This window comes from Gambusia affinis, linkage group LG07, assembly GCF_019740435.1.
Source record: "Gambusia affinis linkage group LG07, SWU_Gaff_1.0, whole genome shotgun sequence".
Taxonomy (NCBI): Eukaryota; Metazoa; Chordata; class Actinopteri; order Cyprinodontiformes; family Poeciliidae; genus Gambusia; species Gambusia affinis.
Window position 1 is genome coordinate 21,822,103 of NC_057874.1, and position 21,699 is coordinate 21,843,801.

General features: G+C 36.3%; 2 protein-coding genes across 3 annotated transcripts in view; one reads left to right on the plus strand and one right to left on the minus strand.

Moving 5' to 3' along the window:
- Nucleotides 1-268: 268 nt before the first annotated feature.
- tubb1 (tubulin, beta 1 class VI) lies at nt 269-5,576 on the minus strand. Its single transcript, XM_044121983.1, has 4 exons — nt 5,478-5,576; nt 4,191-4,299; nt 3,890-4,000; nt 269-2,004 (listed from the first exon to the last, which is right to left on the minus strand). The coding sequence occupies exons 1-4, from the start codon at nt 5,532-5,534 to the stop codon at nt 857-859; spliced, it is 1,425 nt and encodes a 474-aa protein (XP_043977918.1). The 5' UTR covers nt 5,535-5,576; the 3' UTR covers nt 269-856.
- A 4,197-nt stretch (nt 5,577-9,773) lies between these two features.
- Nucleotides 9,774-21,699, plus strand: part of LOC122833970 (guanine nucleotide-binding protein G(s) subunit alpha-like) — a 35,063-nt gene continuing 23,137 nt past the window's right edge. The window contains exons 1-5 of one of the 2 annotated variants that reach the window (XM_044121985.1): nt 9,774-9,998; nt 10,076-11,374; nt 12,976-13,048; nt 16,359-16,413; nt 16,529-16,648. In XM_044121985.1, the coding sequence (XP_043977920.1) occupies nt 11,236-11,374; nt 12,976-13,048; nt 16,359-16,413; nt 16,529-16,648 (387 nt within the window). In that variant the 5' untranslated portion in view covers nt 9,774-9,998; nt 10,076-11,235. Of the gene's footprint in view, nt 11,375-12,975; nt 13,049-16,358; nt 16,414-16,528; nt 16,649-21,699 lie in introns of both variants that reach the window. The other variant, XM_044121986.1, reaches the window with a different exon arrangement.

Genomic DNA, 21,699 nt, shown 5'->3' on the forward strand with positions numbered 1-21,699 from the left:
CATTAATTAGCTCCAACAGTAGCTATGCAATTGTACAACTGGTGTTCCACATAAGGGGCAGTTATGAAAGGACTGTTTCTGGGTGTGGCACAATTTGCCTCTTTCCATAGAATTGTTTATGTTACAAATGCAATTTGTGTATGGCTAAAAAGCTTTTTAAAAGAGAGGTATAATTTACATGTGCATAAGGAGTCCAGATATAAATTACTCTTAGATTATTTCAGTGGAGTAAAATAAAATCCCAGCAGTAATTAGAGTAATTAGTGTGTAAAATGACTTGTTAAATCTTAGAACAAATATGCAAAAACAAACAAAAAAAATCTATGTGCTACTTCCTGGCTAGCAAGAAGTAGAAGTAGAAGTAAATGTAAACATAGCTTGAAATTGCATGCTTACAACTGTGGCTAATTGTCATGTTTGTCTATTAGTCCTCTATTAGTCAATCTTGTGATTATATTTTTTAATACTATGACCCATTTGTCTTCTGGAGAAGCCTGGGCTTAGATTCCCTGACAGAAGCCTCCTTTAAATCACCTTCTATATACATCTGAAGCATTCACAGGTCATCAAAAAGGCAAATCTGCCTAGTTAGTCATGGGTGTGCTGTTGGCGTTACATGTCTAAGATATCTATTTCAAATAACTGCTGAAAGATTTTTTCAAAAGATCAAAAGCCCCAAACATAGTCATCAAAGCCTTGAATCCAGTAAAAGGAGAAAATAAAAATAAAATTAATAAAAAATACTTGTAAAACAGTTTAAAATAAAAAAATTTTTTCAAAGAAATTCACTATATGTACATCATCTCAATTCTTGCCCAAAGAGTCCTTCTGTGTGAAGCTGTATACCTCATCCACACTACTCATCTACAGTTTCTTTGTTGGTTTCTACCACTGTTTCCAGTTTGGTTTCCGTCCGAGACTGAACCTTTGTGATCCTTGCAGTCGAGGGTCCTTCCTCTTCTTCTTCTTCTTCTGCTTCCCAATCTAGATCAGCAGTTGCATCTTGGTACTGCTGGTACTCTGCCACCAGGTCGTTGAGGTTATTCTCAGCCTCTGTGAACTCCATTTCATCCATACCCTCTCCTGTGTACCAGTGGAGGAACGCCTTCCGTCTGAACATGAGGGAGAACTGCTCGCCCACCCGACGGAATATCTCCTGAATTGCTGTGTTGTTTCCAATGAATGTGGAAGCCATTTTTAGACCTCGAGGTGGGATGTCACACACAGCCACCTTTACATTATGAGGGATCCAGTCGACAAAATAGGCACTGTTTTTCTGTTGCATTGCGAGCATCTGCTCATCCACCTCTTTTGTGGACATCCTACCTCGAAAGACACCAGCTACTGTGAGGTAGCGCCCTCGCCGTGGGTCGCATGCCGTCATCATGTTGCGGGCATCAAACATCTGCTGGGTAAGTTCAGGTACAGTGAGAGCTCTGTATTGCTGGCTACCCCGAGGTGTCAGTGGGGCGAAGCCTGGCATGAAGAAATGAAGACGGGGGAAGGGCACCATGTTAACAGCCAGCTTCCTCAGGTCAGCATTGAGCTGTCCTGGAAATCTGAGAGAGGTTGTGACCCCGCTCATAGTCAAGGAGACCAAGTGGTTGAGATCCCCATAAGTTGGTGTAGTCAGTTTTAGGGTACGGAAACAGATGTCGTAAAGGGCCTCGTTGTCAATGCAGAAAGTCTCGTCTGTGTTCTCTAAGAGCTGATGCACAGAGAGTGTAGCATTATAAGGCTCCACCACTGTGTCTGAGACTTTAGGAGATGGCATGATGCTAAAGGTATTCATGATACGGTCTGGGTAGTCCTCTCTGATCTTATTGATGAGGAGGGTACCCATGCCGGAGCCTGTGCCTCCCCCCAGCGAGTGAACCAGCTGAAAGCCTTGGAGGCAATCACAGCTTTCACTCTCGTTCCTGACCCGATCCATGACATGCTCCACCAGCTCCGCTCCCTCTGTGTAGTGGCCCTTTGCCCAGTTGTTTCCAGCTCCTGAGTTTCCTGTACCACCAGATTTATAGAAGTTAGGTTATTTATCCACAACAGATGACAAATCAATAACTTATCTCTACAGAAATTACTCCATTTAAACTGACAGGGTTAAATTATGTCTCTAGTCTTCTGAGCCTTCTGACCACCACCCAAAGACGCACTGACAGAGGTAGACAAAGTGGAGGTCAAACTAGCAACCCTACTGATTGCAGGACAAACTCCTCCCACCGTCGCCACCATCATGAAGAATTTAATAACATGAACTGGGCCGGATTTTAGCAGGGGCTTACCGGGGCTGCAGCCCGGGGCCCCGGCATTTCGGGGGCCCCGAAGGATGTTTTATATTTTTGTGAATGGATAGTGTCAGAATTTAATCAATGACTACCATGATTTTGACAGCACCGATGAAAAATGTTCCAATTTGTTCTGGCAAACGTCCATCTTGAATGCTTGCTTGTTATTGGTCCACTTTTGACGCATCTTACGCATTGGGGAGGAGGAGCGTCAAGGGAATATTATTTTACAATGGCGGATAACAGGAAATATGACAGCGGAGCGCAGAAGGAAGAGAAAAGAAACAGAGCATCGCGCCAAAGAGGCGACAAACAAAATGCCTAAATTGACAGGCTTTTTTAAACCTGTTAGCGGAGATGGAGCAGAAACATCATTATCCCCGCTCCTCAAACCCTTAGCTATGCTAACACCGGCACTAAGATCCCGCCAGAACCTTTAACCGTGACTGAGTCGGTGGCTGGACTGGCGTCTGTGGAGTCAGAGTTGGTGGAAGCGGGATCTTCTTCCGCAGATGGAAAGACGACTGTGGATCCGTACAGTACCGATCCGGCGCATTGGGGGGAAATTGACGAGTCCGTGCGAGCTTACTGGGCAGAGCGAGGACCGGAGAGCTGTCAAAATATGAATGTTGGCTTTCAAGCATCAGAAGGTGTACAAGCATCAAAAGCGTCACTTCTCCAAATCTCACTTTAAAGCAAGATGTTAAATGGTGAGTACATCGAAGACCGTGGCTGCTCTACTCTCCATCCACGGAGCTGCATTTTGTTTTGCATGCCGCATTTTCAGAAATGCTAATACTCAGTCAAACTTTGAAACTGGTTTCAGTGACTGGAAGCACGAACTGAACGCATAAATGCCTAAACTTTAAAAAATCCTTCAGAGGGCAGTACTTTGGACTTACCTGGGTCAGGATATTTTCTGAAAACTACAGTATGCCTGATCTCTTTTTTCCAGAAGATATTGTTATTATCCATGTTCTGTCTGACTGGCAGAGAAGCACTTTTTTGACATTTATTTCCTCCACTATTTACCAAGAACTTTAAAACCAAAGAAAAAGTTTGAGTTTTGATATATTCCACTTGTACTTATATGGACTTGTAAATGCTGGGGATATTTGTATAAATATTGTTTTACTCGCTTTGCTTTGTAAAAGTAGATTTGAGCATTGCATTTCTTGCACTCAATCTGTTTTATAGTTTGTGTTGAAGTCCAGGCAACAATAACTATTCAGTGATTTTATTTTGTGATGCAAGCATCATATTCTAGTTTCAACCCCAACATGTGGTTTAGTCTTTCTAGAAAAGAGTTCAGAGTTGTTTGTAGTTTGTGACAACTGGCTTATTAAAGTTGTAAGTTGTCAAAACTTACTGTTCGGTCATTTTCTGTTCATCCTCTAAAACAAAACAAACACATACAAATATATATATATCTATATATATATATATATAGATATATATATCTATATATATAGATATATATAGATATATATATATTGACTCTAGCCCAGGGGCCCCCATCCTGACTCCAGCCCAGGGGCCCCCATCCTCCTAAATCCGGCCCTGAACATGAATATTGTGTTTTTCTTCTCAGTCAGCCTCACCGTGGATGAAATTGTCTGGTCTAAAAAGAGCACCGATGCGACTTCCTCTGACACTGTCCATAGTGCCGGGCTCCAGGTCCACAAGCAATGCCCTGGGGACATATTTACCACCTACAGACAGAATCAATAAGTTGTGAAAACATAGCTGGGAATGGGCATTTTCAACCAATACCTTTCAGTGATTTAATGCCCAGTCCTATGCTAAAAGAGAAAATAAGTCACAGACAGCTGAGCTCAATACACAATATTCGTGGTTAAGTATTTGAATAAGCCTGAGCAAGCAAATGAACTCTTCTGGTACCGTGTGCCTCATTAAAGTAGACGTTGAGCCTCTCCAGTTGTATGTTGTTGTCTCCTTCGTAGAGGCCTATTGCATTTATCCCATGTTCTTCACTGATAACCTCCCAGAACTAAAACAGAAGAAATTTATCAATACAACACCTGTAGTAAGCTGCTTCCAAATAAACAAATCGTCTCTTTAAAAAAAACTCTTGGTATTGATGATACATTTTTAGACAAGCTGATGGGAGAGAGAGGATGCAATTGACATAAGGCAAAAACATCAGCACACCACATAGACAGCCCTGCTCATAAAAAATAATCAGTAAGACAACGTTAATCAAATAAATATTGTGTCTTTGCTTTTACCATTTATTCTGTGGTATAAAGTTCCAACTAAAACTCTGGATTTAACTGCGAAGGAAACAGCAGTAGTAGTGGGCACATTAATAGTATCAGGGGACGCAGAAGCAGTAGTTAAGCTCCACTTTAATTTTTAATGATTAAAATGTGACTGTACTGTATTGCACTTAAGAAGACTATTTATATATGCATATAAATAAATCATCTAGTCAGTATCCATCTACAAAAAGTTTTGAACTGTTCCCCATTTCTTCCTATTTTTCTTCCAAATACCAAGTTTCTCCTTAAGTCTCTTAAAAGTTCTTAGTATTTTGGCTACCAATCATTTCAGTTAAAAAAACTCTTAAGATGCAAAGTACTAGGAAATCAAGATTCTTTAAAAGTTTTGCACAGTATGTTAGGCATCAATTCATTCATTATTGAGCAGGAACTAGCAGTTATTTATTTGTCTCATGCTTTTATATAAGCTATATACAGAACATTGAGTGTACATAATGTAAAACAGATTTTTAGACCGGAGGTAACCTGACTGTTTGAAGACTACTACCACCTAAAATGTAAAAAAAGCATCATGTGTTACCAATTTTTATCATTTTGTTCTTCCCCGCTCTTATTTTGTGTTAGCCATGATAAAAATGTCCCACCCATGTCAGTTCTACTTTGGTCCTTATCTTTCAACTAAGAGCTTGACAAGGAACACCCTGTGTCACACACAGTGAGTGACAGCGCACAACTCAAAATATTCACCACAAGAATAAAAAATACACACAGATTTAGACTACTTTAAACATGGTTTCACAAAATGTATTAACAGTAATTATTATTCTTATAACTCTGAAAGTTAATTATGTTCCCAAAATTAACCAAGAGTTTTTGATGCAGGTCTTTTGGATACATATCATATTTTATGGAGGTGATAAGTTAATAATTATTTTTTTTGCATTACCTTGGAGCCGATCTGGTTGCCACATTGTCCAATTTGCAGATGTACAATTTCACGCATGGTGATTGAGAGACAGTCAACAGAACAGCTGAGGGTCCGAGATAGTCCTCAGTGCTCTCATCTGTCTTATATATGGGACCAGAAGTGATGTCATCAGTGACATAAGGAAGTCCTCTGTAAAAAAATGCAAAAGACCCAGAATTCACAATGAAAACTAAATATTCTGTTGTGTAAAAGTCTAAGTCCTATTGGTTATTGCATCCGAGGGAGAGTTTTTTTATGATTTTTCAAGGAGCAGCAGTCTTGCAGGCTGATTTCAGATTGATTTTTAAGTTTTTAAAATTTATTTTATACATTATAAATTGATACTTATTAAACTGTACAAGCTGTAAAACCTTCAAGAGGACACAAGGCCTGTAGACCTGAGGGATGAATCAGTTTGGTGTCTTTACAAAATAGGTTATGTGGTTCATCTATGTATTTATTGAAAACTGTGAATATATAAAAGTCTGAAATGGTATTTTACCACTAAGATGGGTTCCACATGGATATTAAGCTATATTAAATAATGCTGTTTTGGTTAAAATTTATGTAGCCGCAGAAGACAGAAAATGCTGTATATGTGTTGCTGATAAATGGTCAGATTATGACGGATGCTACCATCTAGAGGATAAGGGCGGCTATTACACTTTACAAGTTCACACCTGAGAGTCTTTATGTAATTTTAAAGTAATTCAGTCGAACTGATTATTTTTAAAGTTCTAGAGTAGTTTTTAACTTGACTGTCTGTGCCTTGCTACAAATTCATTAATACATTTATCTATCATTTGGAAGCAGTTTTTTCCATTTACTTAAATTCTAATTGTCTAAGATTAAAATCCGTTCGATCTTCTGAAATATTTAAGTGTAATTAAAAAAAAAGTAAAAACAGAATAATTCAGAAGAGGGGAAAACTTTTCCACAGCAGATTGAAGTGTATTTGTCCTGCTTTTAGGGCTAGTCTTGACATCAAATCATGGTGAAGAGTTTGCATGAAGTTTAGTTCTTTGAACTCATTTTTGAAATATTTCTCCATCTGAGAAACGGTCATGGTGAAAAAAGCTAGATGAACCAAATTCATCTGACTGAGAGAAAAAAAATGTATAGCTCTGAATTGAGCTGAAGTGAGATGACCATTTTAAATCCTAGGATTCATCTTATTACTTCTCTGATTCCAGACATTAGTTCCACCCTCTGTTGTCTGTTGGGGTTCATTAAAGAGCCACAGCAGCATTTAGTTGTCACTGATGACCTTTATGTGTTTTGCCCTGAGCCTTTTGACGCATTTATGGACGGAGTTTGTTTGTGTGTGTGCCAGTTTGTCTGCTCTGTTTGATCATGAATCATGATGGCATCTGTGTTTATGTGTGTGCATGTCAGATTTAATGGGATTAATTAAATTCATTAATTTAACGATGTTAAATTAATTTAAAGGGATTTAAATACCCCGATCACTACCAGCTGAGAAAGGATGCTGCACTGTTGTGTTATCTAAATTTCTTTCAAGGAATCTCATTGGAAAGTTGGAGGATGCAACCCATCTTTAAACTAAAAATGGGCAAGACTGTTGGAGATAGATATTGTTGTTATTCTACCTTGTAAATCATCTGCTCTGGTACAAAAAAAGAGTATTATTGCTGATGGCTTCTTATTTTGGTACACATTTTTTTTTAGAGCTGCCCAGTCATTAGTCATTTCAAAGAGATAGTTAAAAAAATTTTAACATAGAGTTCTCTGATTTGATTAGTTGGTCTCATTTTCCAGGGATTTATTCATTTACGTCCATTAGCTAAAGTCATAGTTAACTGACCAAGATGATCAATATAACCTCTTTAGACAAAGGTACCAGTCAGAAGAAGGGTAACAAAAATGCCTTGGGATAGTTACACAGTAGTACAATCAAGGCAGGTATCAATAATGGGAATAATTGTTACTGATGCCTTTCAGGAACAATGTGATAGAAAGGTGATATTAGAAAATAGATGAGAATTATTTAATTTCCTTTTGGAATCAGTAAAGCATTTTTGAATTTAATTAAATTGAATTGGAATTAATTGTTTTGAAGACAATAGTCTGAAATGCAAAGAGGCACTAAATGAGCTGCTGAAATTTCTTGCAAGTAATGTTTGCATTCCACGTGTGCATTGAATCTAAAAACTAGGAAACACAATTTTAAGTTATTAAACTTTTTCCTAATGAAAGCATTCAGGCCTTCAAAGCTTCCCAGAACATTGGGAGTGAGGGGTTGTTAAGGTCCAGTTGAACCTGAGTTAAAAGTTTGGGCTTTAGCTTAAAAAGTTGAATCAGAAAGTGCTTCAAAAGAAGCTGCCTATTTTTAAGATGGATTTGTATAGAACATAAAAAGAAAAAGGTTGAAAATGACTTATAATGCATTGTTTTCATATGACAAAAATTTGCTATTCTGTAAGACTCAGAAGTAAGCTAATTTAAACCAAAAGAAATATTATTACTATATTGTCTAAAGTGACAAATTTAATGAGTTCTTCTCTATTTTTTACACCAAATTAAAAATTAAAAAAATTATATTTGAAAATCAAGCAAGATATTTTTGGGATAAAACATGTTTTTACAAAGTGTAAGTCTTCTTTTGTCTTTTGTCTGATACAATTAAAATTGTGACCCCTCATAGCCTCTTTATAGAACCTCAAGAAACCTGAACTATTCTTTTAAATCTTTATTATAGAACTAATCTATTGAGTAATTACACAATCTATTGCTAATTTTCTGGTAATTGGTTTAGACTTTGCACAACAAACCTAAGTTTATAGCTTTTGAGAGATTTATTGAAACTAATTGCTAATATATGTAAAATGGTCTATTGTGTGACTTTTCAAATCCAAAGCCATGCTTTTGATTAACTTTCTAAAGCTGCAATTGCTTAAAAGTTACAGTTATTATTCTACATATAGCATATAATCTTTTTTATGTGTTTGGAGTTTTTTTATAACCTAATCAATAATCTTTCAGTTATTCATGGAGGATGGTTAGGCTGATAATCATTTTTGCTTCAAAGAGGGCGCCTCTCCCCTTCTGTAGCTCTGCTTCTTGACGCTCCGGGCAATCATGTGATCTAACCAAAGACCGACGCTGCTTTAAAGACCAACCCTGGTTTGCCATTCAAATTAAAAGCATCAAACCTCTCATTATAAATAAATAAATAAATAAATAAATAAATAAATAAATAAATAAATAAATAAATAAATAAATAAATAAATAAATAAATAAATAAATAAATAAATAATTTATTGACAGTAATTCAATTAAGAGGTCAACTCTTTGTGCTCCACAACCCCCCCCCCCCCCCCCCCCAAAAAAACCCCCCAAAAAAACAACAAAACAAAACATACTTCTGGAACAACTTTTTTTTCATAACAATGCTGAAATAAAATTTTTTAATGTTTCCTTTATACAGTTGTAGCCAGTGTAATTGTAAATGTTTGCAAACAGAAAGGTTCTTGTACTTGAACAGCTCTTAAAGGCTCGTGGTGCTTTTATTAGTTGTATATCAAAATTAATTGGGTTGTATGTATGTGTAAATGGGTCTATTTTTAAAACCACAATTTCTTCTCAGCATCACTCAAGACATCCTAAGTTCTACCAGCCTACTTGTACCAAAATTTGAGAATTATGACTCAAACTTAACAGGGCCTTTGACATGTTTTGTAGAGATTAAATCCAAATGAAATTGTTTTTCTCTATGAATTACCATTAAGAGTTGATGTATTTTTTTTTATTAAAATGACTTAAAACTGTTGGTTTCAATTTCGTGAATATATAAGTAATATAAGTACTGTAAATATACCAGTTACCTTAGGCCAGAATTGACTTTTGATTAAAATAAATTAAAACTACTAAAAAAACAATGCTGTTGGTGATTTTTTTTCTCTCAGACTTTGATAGAACAGTCCTTGCATAGCAAATCAAAACAAAAGAACGTTTACACTTGGAATGGAGGGAGGGAAATTGTTTTTTATTTGTTTTCTAATAAACAAAATAAAAATATATATAAACTTTATTTTTCTGACACTAGAATTTAAACTGTTAGAATTTTTTAGAACATTTCCTAAATATGAAAATCTTTAAAGAACGGGTTTTCTGTTCAGCTGACAAATATGAAGCACAAAATGAAGGGAATGAAAATATACCACTAGACATTTGCAGGCATTTTGCGATTGTTGTGCGTTTTTGCTTTTGTTGTGAAAGTTCAACCGGGAAAAAAAGTCTGTTGGCATGGAAAACTTGACACCGCTTCTTCATTCCCAGGGTTCCGTGAGAGCCGTTTGCCCCACCCCACCTCTACAGCGCTATCTATCTCAATGTACAATTCTCTGAGAAAAAAAACGGGGGCAAAAATAATTCAGAGAAACACCGCGAACGGAGCAACTCTCACCCTCCAGACCGGCTCAACGGAGTGGCCGCGGGCTATCGGCGCCGAAAGCAACTGCCTGTCTCCGTTTGGATGAAGTGAGTGAAAAAAAAACCACCGCGGTATGTTCATGTATCATGCACATGTAACCATTATCTGCCGTACGGATTCAAAGGGAATACAAAAAGGCGAGAGACTTGACAGCGGACTGTGCTCCTGCTGCTGCTTGCGCCAAAACGGGGGACACAGCGGAGGATTTCCACGAATATCGCCCGGATATTTGGTTGCGGAGACGGACAGCCAGCTGCCGAGAGCTGCCTGTGCTCGGTCGGAGAAGATTTCCGATGTGAGGAGAAACACAAATTAACGCTACAGAGAGAAAAAGGACGGACTAGGGGCCTTTTTCCTTTTCTATTTTTTTTTTTTTTTTGTTGATGTTGGTCAAATCCTCCTTAAAAAAGACATACACCCGCATCTATTGACCGAAGACAGGACTGAATTTTTGGCACAGGATATCACCAATAAGGTGCTGAGAACCTTCCTGATTAAAATAAAATGTGAGAGATTTTGGAAGAAGCCCCGGTGTAGCCTGATGTTTCACATGCCGTCATTTTCAGAGGAAATATTTATTTTTTAAATTTCTCTCCCTCTCTTCCTCTAACGTTCCTCTGTTTATTTGAAACTGAATTGCAATCAGTTCGATTAATAAACCTAAATATATATTTTTAAACAAGAATAATTAAGAAAGAGAGAAAACAGAAGTCTGTTTGAAATGGATTGAATGGCAGTGGGAGTTATCAGCCGAAGATGGGCTCCTGAGGGGACATTTGCTGAGAAAATCTAAAAATATTTGCCTCATCATTATAAAAAATATAACAAAAAAAAAAAGCAAAGCCCGGTGTTTGAGATCCATACGCCTTGAAGGAATCTGGGGCGCAGAGATTCATTCATGAGAAGCCAGAAAGCTGGAAATTCCATATCCACTCTCATATCAGTGTTGATGACTTCATTGCGGATTTACAGTGAAAAACACGGGAATCAAGTGTTTGAGAGGGCGGGATCGTTTGCTCCACTTCTGATCTCTCTCGGCTGATGGTTTTCCAGTAAAAACCCACATCCATAATAAAACGCCTCGCAAAGTCTACTACCTGACATCTGCTTCTGTTGGGGGATCATAGATGTTACCAATTTTGAGCCAGGTGTTCCTCTGATGGTCCAGATCAAGAATTTAGGATTCTTAAAAGCATCTAGCCATCCACGCACCTTAAAACCCGCTTTGAGCCCATAGCTGGATTTCTTTTGCTTGTTTTTTTTCTTCCAATATATATTGGGAAGATGGGCTGTCTTGGGAATAGTAAGACTGAAGACCAGCGAAATGAGGAGAAGGCTCAGAGGGAGGCGAACAAAAAGATAGAGAGGCAGCTGCAAAAAGACAAACAGATATACCGGGCAACTCATCGACTTCTTCTATTAGGTAGGTAATTTTTCTAACTAAAATATGTTCCAATAATTGTTGCTTTTGTACCAGGAAAAAATGCTCTAGAAACTCCTCTGCAAGGCATAAACAAAATGATGTGTTTGATACAATCTCACGCCACCAGTTTAGTGTTTTGACACAAAGCTCTTGGAGGAAAAAAATCTGGCTGGCCTGCATTCTGGGGGTCATTATGGAGCCTGATTACTGAACATGTGAGAGACAGGAGAACAGACACCACCATCTGTGTGAAGGCAGCACGCTCAGGCACCACGCAGAGACCGGGAGGCCGCTCACAGGCGTTCTCGCCTTTCCAGATACCACTTGCGATCTGGTGTGTTTGTGTTAACAGTTAGCATTCTGGATGCCTTCACTTTGGCTTTCTTATCAAGCGAGGTGCTCAAAAATAGGGGGAAAGAGTCTGTGATTAACAGTTTAGCTATTTTTGGCTTTTAACATTTGTGTCTTCACATTGAAGACTAGTATCCTGTTAAACCTCGGAGTGCAAATTAGGATTACCATTAGGATTAGTAGCTTCCCTGAAACGTCTGTCGGGCTCGTTTTAATCTGAAACTGATCCCAGATTTGTGCACACACACATTACACCTCTAAATAGCACTTTAGGGATGTTGTTGGCTTCCTAGGAAACACGTTGGGCTATTTCTGATGCCAAATTCATGGTCAGTGTCCTGACTGAGATTCAGAAATACTGTTGGTTTATGTATGATTTTCTCTGACCTTGTTTTGGATGCTGAGGCTCCTATAATAAGCACAGCTGAAATTAACTCTGAAAGTTCTCTATTCCTCCAGATGTCTCTCATTCACACTAATCAGCTGGCTTTAGTAAATGCCTTTAAATGAAAATACTAGACAAAAGTGTGCTATTAAAGAGGAAAAATAAGAAAATACCAGTTGTCATATTAGCAAGAACTCAAACGAATTGCCTTGAGTGGTCACCAGAGACAAGCTTTTATTGTGGGAGGGGGATATATTTCTTTTTTTCTTATGTAACAATTTGCAACAAAAAGACAAAAATCTGACAATGAAATGTTGAATTGGATATTAAACTTTGATTTAATACAGCATTACTGATTTTGACAAAAGAAGAAAAAAAGAAATGGTTGAAGATGCTTGAGGTTAGAGTCTGATCCAAGTAGGAAAAGAGTCTTACATGGCATGTAGTTCTGGTGCCATAAAATAACGGGAATAGTGAATGCTTTAAGTAGTTTATTTTTACTCCTTTAGTTTATTGAGTTTAGTTGTCCTGATATTTAAATGGGTAAATTATTCACACTCGAAGGATTTCCTTTATTGGAGGTGACAAGTAGGAGAGAAAGAGTTACTTGAAAAATAATTGAGCTTTTTTGTATTTGTTTTTATCAAGTTTTCTTGTCATGTCAGCCTTTCTTGTGTCTAACATGCATTACATCTATTAAGATGGGGGACAGAGATTTAGGGTCAACTTTGAGAATTAGTTTTTAATATGATTTTCCATCAGGGCATCAAATCTTGTTTTGTCCATGCATTGTGGATTCTTTAGTTGTTTTTGTTGTACAGTTCTGCTTTCTTTCCTCCTAACACTGTTCCTCCTTCTCTCCCAGGTGCCGGAGAATCTGGGAAAAGTACAATAGTTAAGCAGATGCGAATATTGCACGTGAATGGCTTCAATGCAGAGTAAGTATTGTTCCTTTTCTCTCTGTCCAAATTGTATCTCACCTTTGGATACAATTTAATCAAAGATTTTGATCATTTTTGGTGTGAATTCATTTTCTTTCTGGAATAAAAAAAGTGAAATATTCTTCACACTGACTACAAGCAGTACTACAAAACTACAGGAAATCTGTTTGGCAGATGAGAAATTCTGTACATTTTAGACTTATATTAGCCAATAATTATTCAGTATAAAGTATTATTTTTGGTGGGTTATGCTTTTTTGTAATGTAGTAATCCTTAACACATAAATCAAAATTTCAAAGTGTTTTAGACTCAGAACACTTCTGATCAAATCAACTATTGATGAAATTGAATAACTTGTGACAACAGGCATAGCTGAAGTATTTGGATCAGTTTCCACATGTTGCTGTCTCAGTGTAGATATTAATAACTTCTGTTTATTAAGACAGTGTTTTATCTTAAACTATAAATACACCCGTAAACTGACCGGTGAGCATGAGGTCTGCTGTATAGCTTTTTAACTTAAAGGATTGTGACTGGTGACCAGCTGGGTGGAAAATCAAAAATGCAATCTTTATCTGATCAGTGAACGCGTCATAACTAAGTACTATTAGGTTATAGTAGCAACACATCAGGACAAGACTCAATGTTAGTACACAATATGACACTAATAAGGACATTAATAATGATTTACACAGTAAGGAATGTTATAAATCTATGATATAGATCTAAACAAGAAATAAAGAAACCAGAGACTGGAAATTGGTTTCCACAATAATTAGTGCATCTTCATGTTGAACCAATTTTAGGCCAGAATTTGAAGCAAGTTGTTGTCTTCTTTTAAGCTGCAGGTTCTTCATTTTCTGGATAATTTGTTTGTGTATGTGTGTGTGTTTTATTTTTTTCTTACAAATTAAGCTGGAAGAAAAATAGCTTAATTACATTTTTCAGGGTTTTTAACTTCATGGATGAAACATTTATTTAGTCAGTTTCATATTTTCATTGATACATAGTCCCCCTGGGTGCTGAGCCGCCATCCTTGTCTTGTGAATTTCTTAAAACAGTTTTTTTCCCTAGAAATAATTTCATTTGTGGGGTGGAAGCATCATCATGTGGTTGTTTTCAGGTCACATTGAACCCAGATATCCTGGTGCAATGGCAACACTGACCCTCCAAGTTGCGTCGATTTTAGTGCCCATTTCATGCATTTTGTTTTTGCCGGTGGATTAGGGTCTGCAGATTGGGCAACATAATAGGTTGGTTTTATTATTTAAAAATAATCAAAAGAATAACACAAACAAACAGACATGCCACAAGTAAAGGCAAATTTTGATAGAAACTAAGATGTTAAAACTTCTACAAATTGTATTAGTGGTCTGATTTAAATTTGGAAAGAATTATCAGGAAGTACATAAGAAACACTTCTCAACATTTGAAAGGAAACATAGTGGTGCAATGATAACAATATTAACAGAATGAATAGGAAACCTTTCAAACCGACTCTGGGGGAGGATTTACAAAGAAAACAAAAAAGTGAAACTCCCATATACTGTTTGTTAAATCTACAAAAGGTTAAATACAGCGGTCACCAACTTAAATCAGACAAAAAGCCTTCAAGTAATGAGAAATATGCAACATAAAAAGATGTAGACTGCCGTATTGAATACCTTTACATATCAAATAAACTTAAAATGTTAACAAAGACGTATACCAGGCTTTGAACTCTAATTATGTACATGTTAGGACAACAAATGGGTAATTGAATAAATTAAATGTATTTCAACAGCATTTATCAGTAATTTCATTTAAAAATTAAGGAAACATATTGTTCATAATTCATCATTCAGTTATAATTAGAAAATTTAAAAATAAATATCTTGTTAAAAATGAACCAAAAATTTTTTTCTTCTTCTTTTTTTGTCCTGTGCATTATTAATTTAGCTCTTGAAGATAGATTTTGTGAGAAGGTTCAAGTGAATATGCTTATTTGTTTTTCTAAAATGTTAAAATGTTTTTCTTAATGTTGCTGCTGTCATTTCTTAAAATCTGCTAAAAGATATTGTGGGTTTTTACTTTGGATTAAATCAGATGTTTGAGAGCACAGCTTATTCCAAAGATCTTGTGCTTTATGATTAGAGTGTTTTTCAACTATCAATTTCCAACATGAGTTCTGTAACGCTGTTTACAGTTCGATTTATTGATATTTAACTAAATATAGATTAAAAAAATCTACTTGACCCTGGATAGAATTTGCCCACATTCTTCATCATGGTTTAGTGTCTACACTGAACACGAAGTGTGATTTTTGTAAGGTATGTGGCATCATAATACGCCTTGTGTTTGGATGCATGTTGCTAAATTAGACACTAAATGTTAACCCAGTAATAACAGATTTATGTTATTGGTGTTGACAACTCTTTCTTTAAACTCTTAAAATGTACTAAAGTTATTTCTGGATGTTATCTTTCACATTGTTTTATGCATTTAATAATGGAAAAAAAAATAGAATTTTCAGATTCTGTTATTGATCAGAATAAATAACACATTTGAAAATATTCTTTATTTCTTACTTTAAAATAGTCAAACCTCAAACCAAAATAAAACAACTTTGTCTCTTTGGAAAAATTGTACATGGTGGCATTTCAGGACAAAATCAAAACTCACAGTCGTCCTATATTACATAATCTCACTGTTTGTTTAGCAATTAATAAAACTGACTCTTTGGGCCCACTTAATGTTTATAATTTAAAAAGCAGTTTAAAACCACCTTAAAAGATGTAGTAATATTCTCCTCAAATATCCCCTTTCAATCTGCTTGTTTTTGTGGGGGTTTCTTTATAAATGTGGCTGTCAAAATTAAGGCCAGGTTCTGCTGTTCTCATTTTGTGTCAGCAAACACAAAATTCAGGGGTTGCTCTTGCTCAGCAAAATAAATGTCTCTGCGTCTGGGGCAGCCATAACACTGATGTCAGGTATAATTTACCTCCAGGCTGGTGAGGAGATCCAGCAGAACTTTATATTATGCCGCACACTCACACTGAATCCTGCTGGCAGAAATATAAAAAGAAGCCAAACATCATTTTACAGTCAGTTTGGGACAATTTTTCCTTTCAAGCTGCTGGTTTTGCAGAAAAAAATATTGTGTAGCACTTAAATTTCCATATTTTAAAGTGAAGTTTTATTACCATGTAATAAAAAGGCCAGTTGTCTTAATTATCTGGCTAACCTTCTGAACATGCTGAGTTCTTCGTGTGTGATGCTTTTGTAAAACCACAACTAAAAGCTCAAATGTATTCTTTGTTTGGCACAGAGAGAAAAAACAGAAAATTCATGATATCAAAAACAACATAAAAGAAGCTATAGAGGTAAGAAGTGACTCTTTTTGTGTGTGAGATTCACATGGATCATATGCAAAGTGTGTGTTGTATCAAGTATAAAGCAGCTCTGATTTACTGCCTTTCTTCTGCTCTCTCCGTCCAGACCGTCGTGGCTGCCATGAACACACTCACGCCTCCATGCCAGTTAGCGTGTCCTGCAAACCAGTACCGGGTCAATTACGTCCTGAGCCTAGTAAACCAGAAGGACTTTGATTTTCCTTCAGTAAGTTGGTAAACTTTCTACTGATTCTCATTTGTTAGACTTTGTTTTGTTGCTAAATTAAGCAAAAACATTTGACACAGATTTACTAAAGTAAAGATACAGATTTATTCTGTTTTTGCATTGTTGTCAGGTTTAAATGTTTCAAAATAACAAACACATCTTGATGTCAGATAATCTGAATAAAAAAATAGTTCAAATCTGCAAATACTTTGGTTTACCTTCTAGTAATGCTTATAATTGCTTACCTTAATAGTTTGTATTCCAAATATATGTTTAATATTCATTCATAAGCACAGTGGAAACATTTTGATGCTACTGAAGAAGCTAATATTAAAAGTTTTTCTTATTTCTGCTTTTTGGGGCACAGCAATCAATGACAAGGAAAATGAATTTCCTCCTTTGCAAACGTCAAACAGTACCCTGTCAAGTAGCATTGTGTCTTTTTATTTTCAGCTTCCCCAACCTGCATTTTAAACCGCAGTTCTGCCATGTTGATGGCACAGCTTGTTCCACATATAACCAAATGCACATTTAGCATGTTCATTTTAGCCAACTGAATTATGTCATGTCCGCAACGAAATGTTTGTAAATTACCTAAATGAACCTGTTTCGGCTTTTTCTACCTTAACAACTTTTTATGGTACTGGAGCAGCCATCAGAGGCTGAAGAGACTGAAGCTAGAACCTGAAAGCGCTAGCATGTGACGATTAAAATTGTTCTGCCAGCTTGAGATACACAATGGGGGAAAAGAGCAGGGCAGAGGTATCTATATAGATGATATGAGGACGAGTACCTCTTAAAAACCTCTAAAACCACATCTGTGGCTGAATTCTTACAGCTGAAAAGTTAGTAGCTTTCTGAGACCTTACTCAGGGCATGAAATGTCAAAATTGCAGTAGGGCTATTTCTAATACAATAAGGTGCTTTCAGGTGACAGTTTATAACTGTAATGTTACTGAAACATTACTTTTCACAAACAAAGTTTTAGTGAATGAACGATATCAACATGTAGAAACAAAGTCTAGAGTATCAGGTCTTCACTGCTGAATTCTGCAGGTGTTCTGCCTGGTTGTGCTGTAGGTAAACGTCTCACGTCTTTTGTTTGTGTGGTGCTTCAGTAATTAGCAGGTTTGCTTCCACAGGGGAGGCTTTCAGCTGAATGAGCCTCTCACCTGAGAGATGCGAGCCGCTGATTATCTCTAATAAACTTAAATATGTCCAGAGGGACGGAGGTTACAGAGACACAAGGACTCTGAGGGACTCACCTGAGGAGCCCTCAGCTTTCAGGTTCCACTGTTGAGCCACATGTTCACTTTATAGTTGGCTAACATAAACTTTCATTCATTCACAAAAAATATCTTCACTCTTGGATAATTGTATCAAAGAATCAAATATCTCATACAGGTAAAACAGAACAAGTGACAATAGGAAATGATAAAACTGACACATAGTTGTATCGCTGTTTTTTATGAGGTTTATTTTAATGTCTTCCTTGTATTTTACATTTTTTTATTATTTTTCCAAGCATGTGTGCTTCACCTTTAAGCGATCGACTTCTTTCTCGTATATTTTTGTCATTTACAGCTGAGCTTCCGGTGAAGAGTGAGCGTGTTTGTACGTAAGCAAAAGGAAGTTTCCTGATATTGCCTCTGTTACGTCATGGCAAATTTATTATGTTTGCCTGTCTCACCCTGACTCTCCCCTCTGCCGTTTGTCAGTCGGTCAGCAGACTTTTGCTGTGGACAAGCAGAGTGATGATTGGAAGGAGGACTAGAACTAGAAGTATTTTTCTTTTATTAATTTAGCATTGATGATCATAGCAGGTATAAAGATGATCATTCTACTAACGTTGTTGGATTGCTGTCAGTGATGTTAGTGATCAAAATGACTTTGTGGCTGTTGAGGGAAGAGAATGAATCAGAAACTCTGATAGGCCCAGCTCCTCCACCTCCTTCTCATCTGTAAACTCCTCTTCCCTTTCTCCCTTGCATTGTGAAAACCAGTTAAACTGGTTGGCTCTGCCTTCAGCAGGGGTGGAAGAGAGGAAAGCCTGAAGCACTGTAGCTCTTTCACATATTTGTAATCCTTTAAATTTCCTTGGAAGCTTTCAGTCTGATCAATAACCTTGATAGTTAATGTGCTCATCTGCAGGAATTTTATATTGTTTCTCTGGTAAATCCAAAGAAACATGCTATGCGTTCAGAACTTTAGCTTGAGGAGACGATCTATATTTTGGACTGATAATTACTCATTTTCTTTTTGGCTCTAGATCCTGCTCTGCATACAAAATAATGCAATCACAGATTTAATGCTTCTGGAAATGATCAAGAAGAGAAACAGCACAGACAGGTCTTGCATGTGTGTGTACAGTCAAAACTCTGACATGGTACATTTTGTACAGCAACAAAGTCAGTAAACTTTCAGTTGGTTGTAAGAAATATAGAGGGTCATTTAAAAAACACAGATTCTTGACAAAGATAATTGGAGGTGTGTTCATCTTTTTTTGTTAAAGAGCATAGAAGTAGAAATTTCACAATGATCAATTACTTATTATATTGCAGGGGTGCCGATTATGTCACTTTTAAATAGTTGCATGAGAGTTTTTGACAAAACTCAATTCTCATCACTTGTTTTTGTTGTTGGAGTCTTGTGATTTTTATGTTCATTGCACCCACAGTGAGATGTGGGAAGAGAATTTGCAAGGATTTAAAATCATGAAGTGTCTTTGTGCCCACGGATCGTAAAGCTGTTGCACAGGCCGTGCGTGTTATTTTGTTATTATTATGAATCTGGATTTTCTTCACACTAAGTGTTTTGTCCTTTCATAGTGATGTTCAAAATGAAAGTGACATTGTATTGGCTGCTGTGGTTTTCCCTTCTGACTGGGTCGTGTGACCTGCTGTCTTACCAGATATTTTTTGATTTAAGGGAGAATTGTCTAGAGAGCAGCTGAAACATCAGGTGTCAAAAGTGGCAATCAAAGCAAAATTCTAACTTTATGAACTTTTAGAACTACAGTAAATTATCAACATGTCACATCAAAACTGAGATTAAACATAGTAGAATTATCGTAGCACTTTATTTTCACAGAGAGTAAAAAAATTAAATTAGTGCAAAATGTAGCAAACTGTGTTGGATCAGATACTTGCTTATAGAGACATATGGCTATCCTGTAGAAAATGTCTGTTGCTGTTTAGAGGTACTGACCTGGCAGCATCTAGAATGTCATTTATAAGACAATGGGACACAATCACTAATTTAGATCATCTAGTAGAGATTTGGTGTGTTATTTTGCTACTACTTTACAGCAACTGAGTTTTAAGGCTCGTGTGTACGTGAGCAAACAAGCATTTTGACCATATTATTGCTTTAAGCCATATAAATAGGATTTTGGGTCCCTTTAATTCCTCGAAATTAAAGGGCCACCTCTGTAAATTCATACTAACTCAATAAATTCAAAGCATTGAAAAAATTTTCTGAGGGATGTAGCATTGTTAAAATAGCCTAGATTTGTGGTGTGATTATACAGACGTACAAGGTATTCAAAAAAGTAAGGCTGAAACTTGAAAATCACAAAATAAGACAGGTTAGCTGAAATGTCAAAAATGTGTATCTTAAGACCGACGTTTTGAAAAGGTTTTCTGGATTAATGAGCTAAGAGTGACTCTTGATGGAAAGGATTTATGGGCCCATTGCTGGATAAATAATCAGCCGAGAGCTCCAGTCAACCATGAGGCCAGCAAGGTTGTGGTGGGGTAGTGGTGTGGGCTGCCATTAGTAAAGATAAGCTAGATGAACATTTTCCAATTGAAGATGAACTCAAAAATAAACTACCAGATCTACTGTCTATGTTTAGAAGACATTTTCTTCAAGTATATGTGGGGGAAAAGTCTGCATCTTTAATAAAGACTATGATTTTAAGCTCCATCACATTCTATATTGTATATCTCTGCACAATTAGCCTGGTCTGGAAGACGGTGGTTGTTCAAAAAAATTAATCTTAAGAAACTGAATAAAGAACTTCTATGAGGTATTTAAATGATGGCTGGCTATGCTGATTACTGATTAAGTTATTTTACCTTCCGAAAATATTTGAGGTTTATAAAAATTTTAAATTGAGTTAAGAGGACTGCAATTGTTCAAAAATAAAATGAATATTCAGAAATGCAACTTGAATAATTGTGTACACAATATATACGGCACCGATTTTGGTGTTGTACCAGACTGTGGCTTTGTGGGCAAATACATAGTCTGTAATAACTTTGAGTATCAGGGAGAAAAAAATCCTGCTCCTGACATCCATAAATGGCAGTTATGTCAGATTTCTGCTTTGCCTTATTTTTAGATTTATTTAATTGTGTAGCTGTGCTGAATAACTGCAGCATTGCAAAATAAATATTTACATTGTGTTTTCTTAGATTAGAAACACAGCCATACAACCACACCACTCTGCATCCATATAGATCCTTATAGATAGGAGGACATTATTAATTTTTTTTGACTGGACACTTGTCTTAGAAAATGAAGAGTTTTTGCATCATAAGGCCTTTATTTAGAAATGTTCATACATTTCTGAGTTATTAATCTTTGTGGTAATTTTTATTCTTTGATAATGAACAATAAAAAGATTTGGACTTACTGATCACTTGATTTCTGGTTGAAACAAAATATAGCTTCATCTTCTGCCACTTATAATAAATGTTTTTCAGAGTATTATTGAAAATGTAATTTGCTGCAATAAATCAAAGGTTTTCGCAAAATTTGTTCAAGTAACTATGTGTGAATATTCACACTTTCTGAAGGAATGAAAAAACCTGAAAATACAAAAATGTTAGTAATGGTTATTAAATACAACATTTTATTCTCGCACTGGTCTGTAAATAGTTTTATTCTAGTTAGTATCTTTATCTCGTCATTGTGTCTAATAAATCATCAAACTTTGTTGAAGAGTATTTCAAACACCTCCTTACCATTTAGGGACTGTTAAATTTGAATTAATGTTCTCTCTTTAACTTTTTTTTATACTCGTAAGCATTAAAATTATTTTTATT

Excerpts from the sequence above, each read along its gene's own strand:
- tubb1 (XM_044121983.1), bottom strand. The coding sequence starts at position 5,534 with ATGCGTGAAATTGTACATCTGCAAATTGGACAATGTGGCAACCAGATC. Across the intron at positions 4,300-5,477 it reads GCAACCAGATCGGCTCCAAG|TTCTGGGAGGTTATCAGTGA; the intron begins GTAATGCAAAAA and ends CTTCTGTTTTAG. Across the intron at positions 4,001-4,190 it reads CTACTTTAATGAGGCACACG|GTGGTAAATATGTCCCCAGG; the intron begins GTACCAGAAGAG and ends TTCTGTCTGTAG.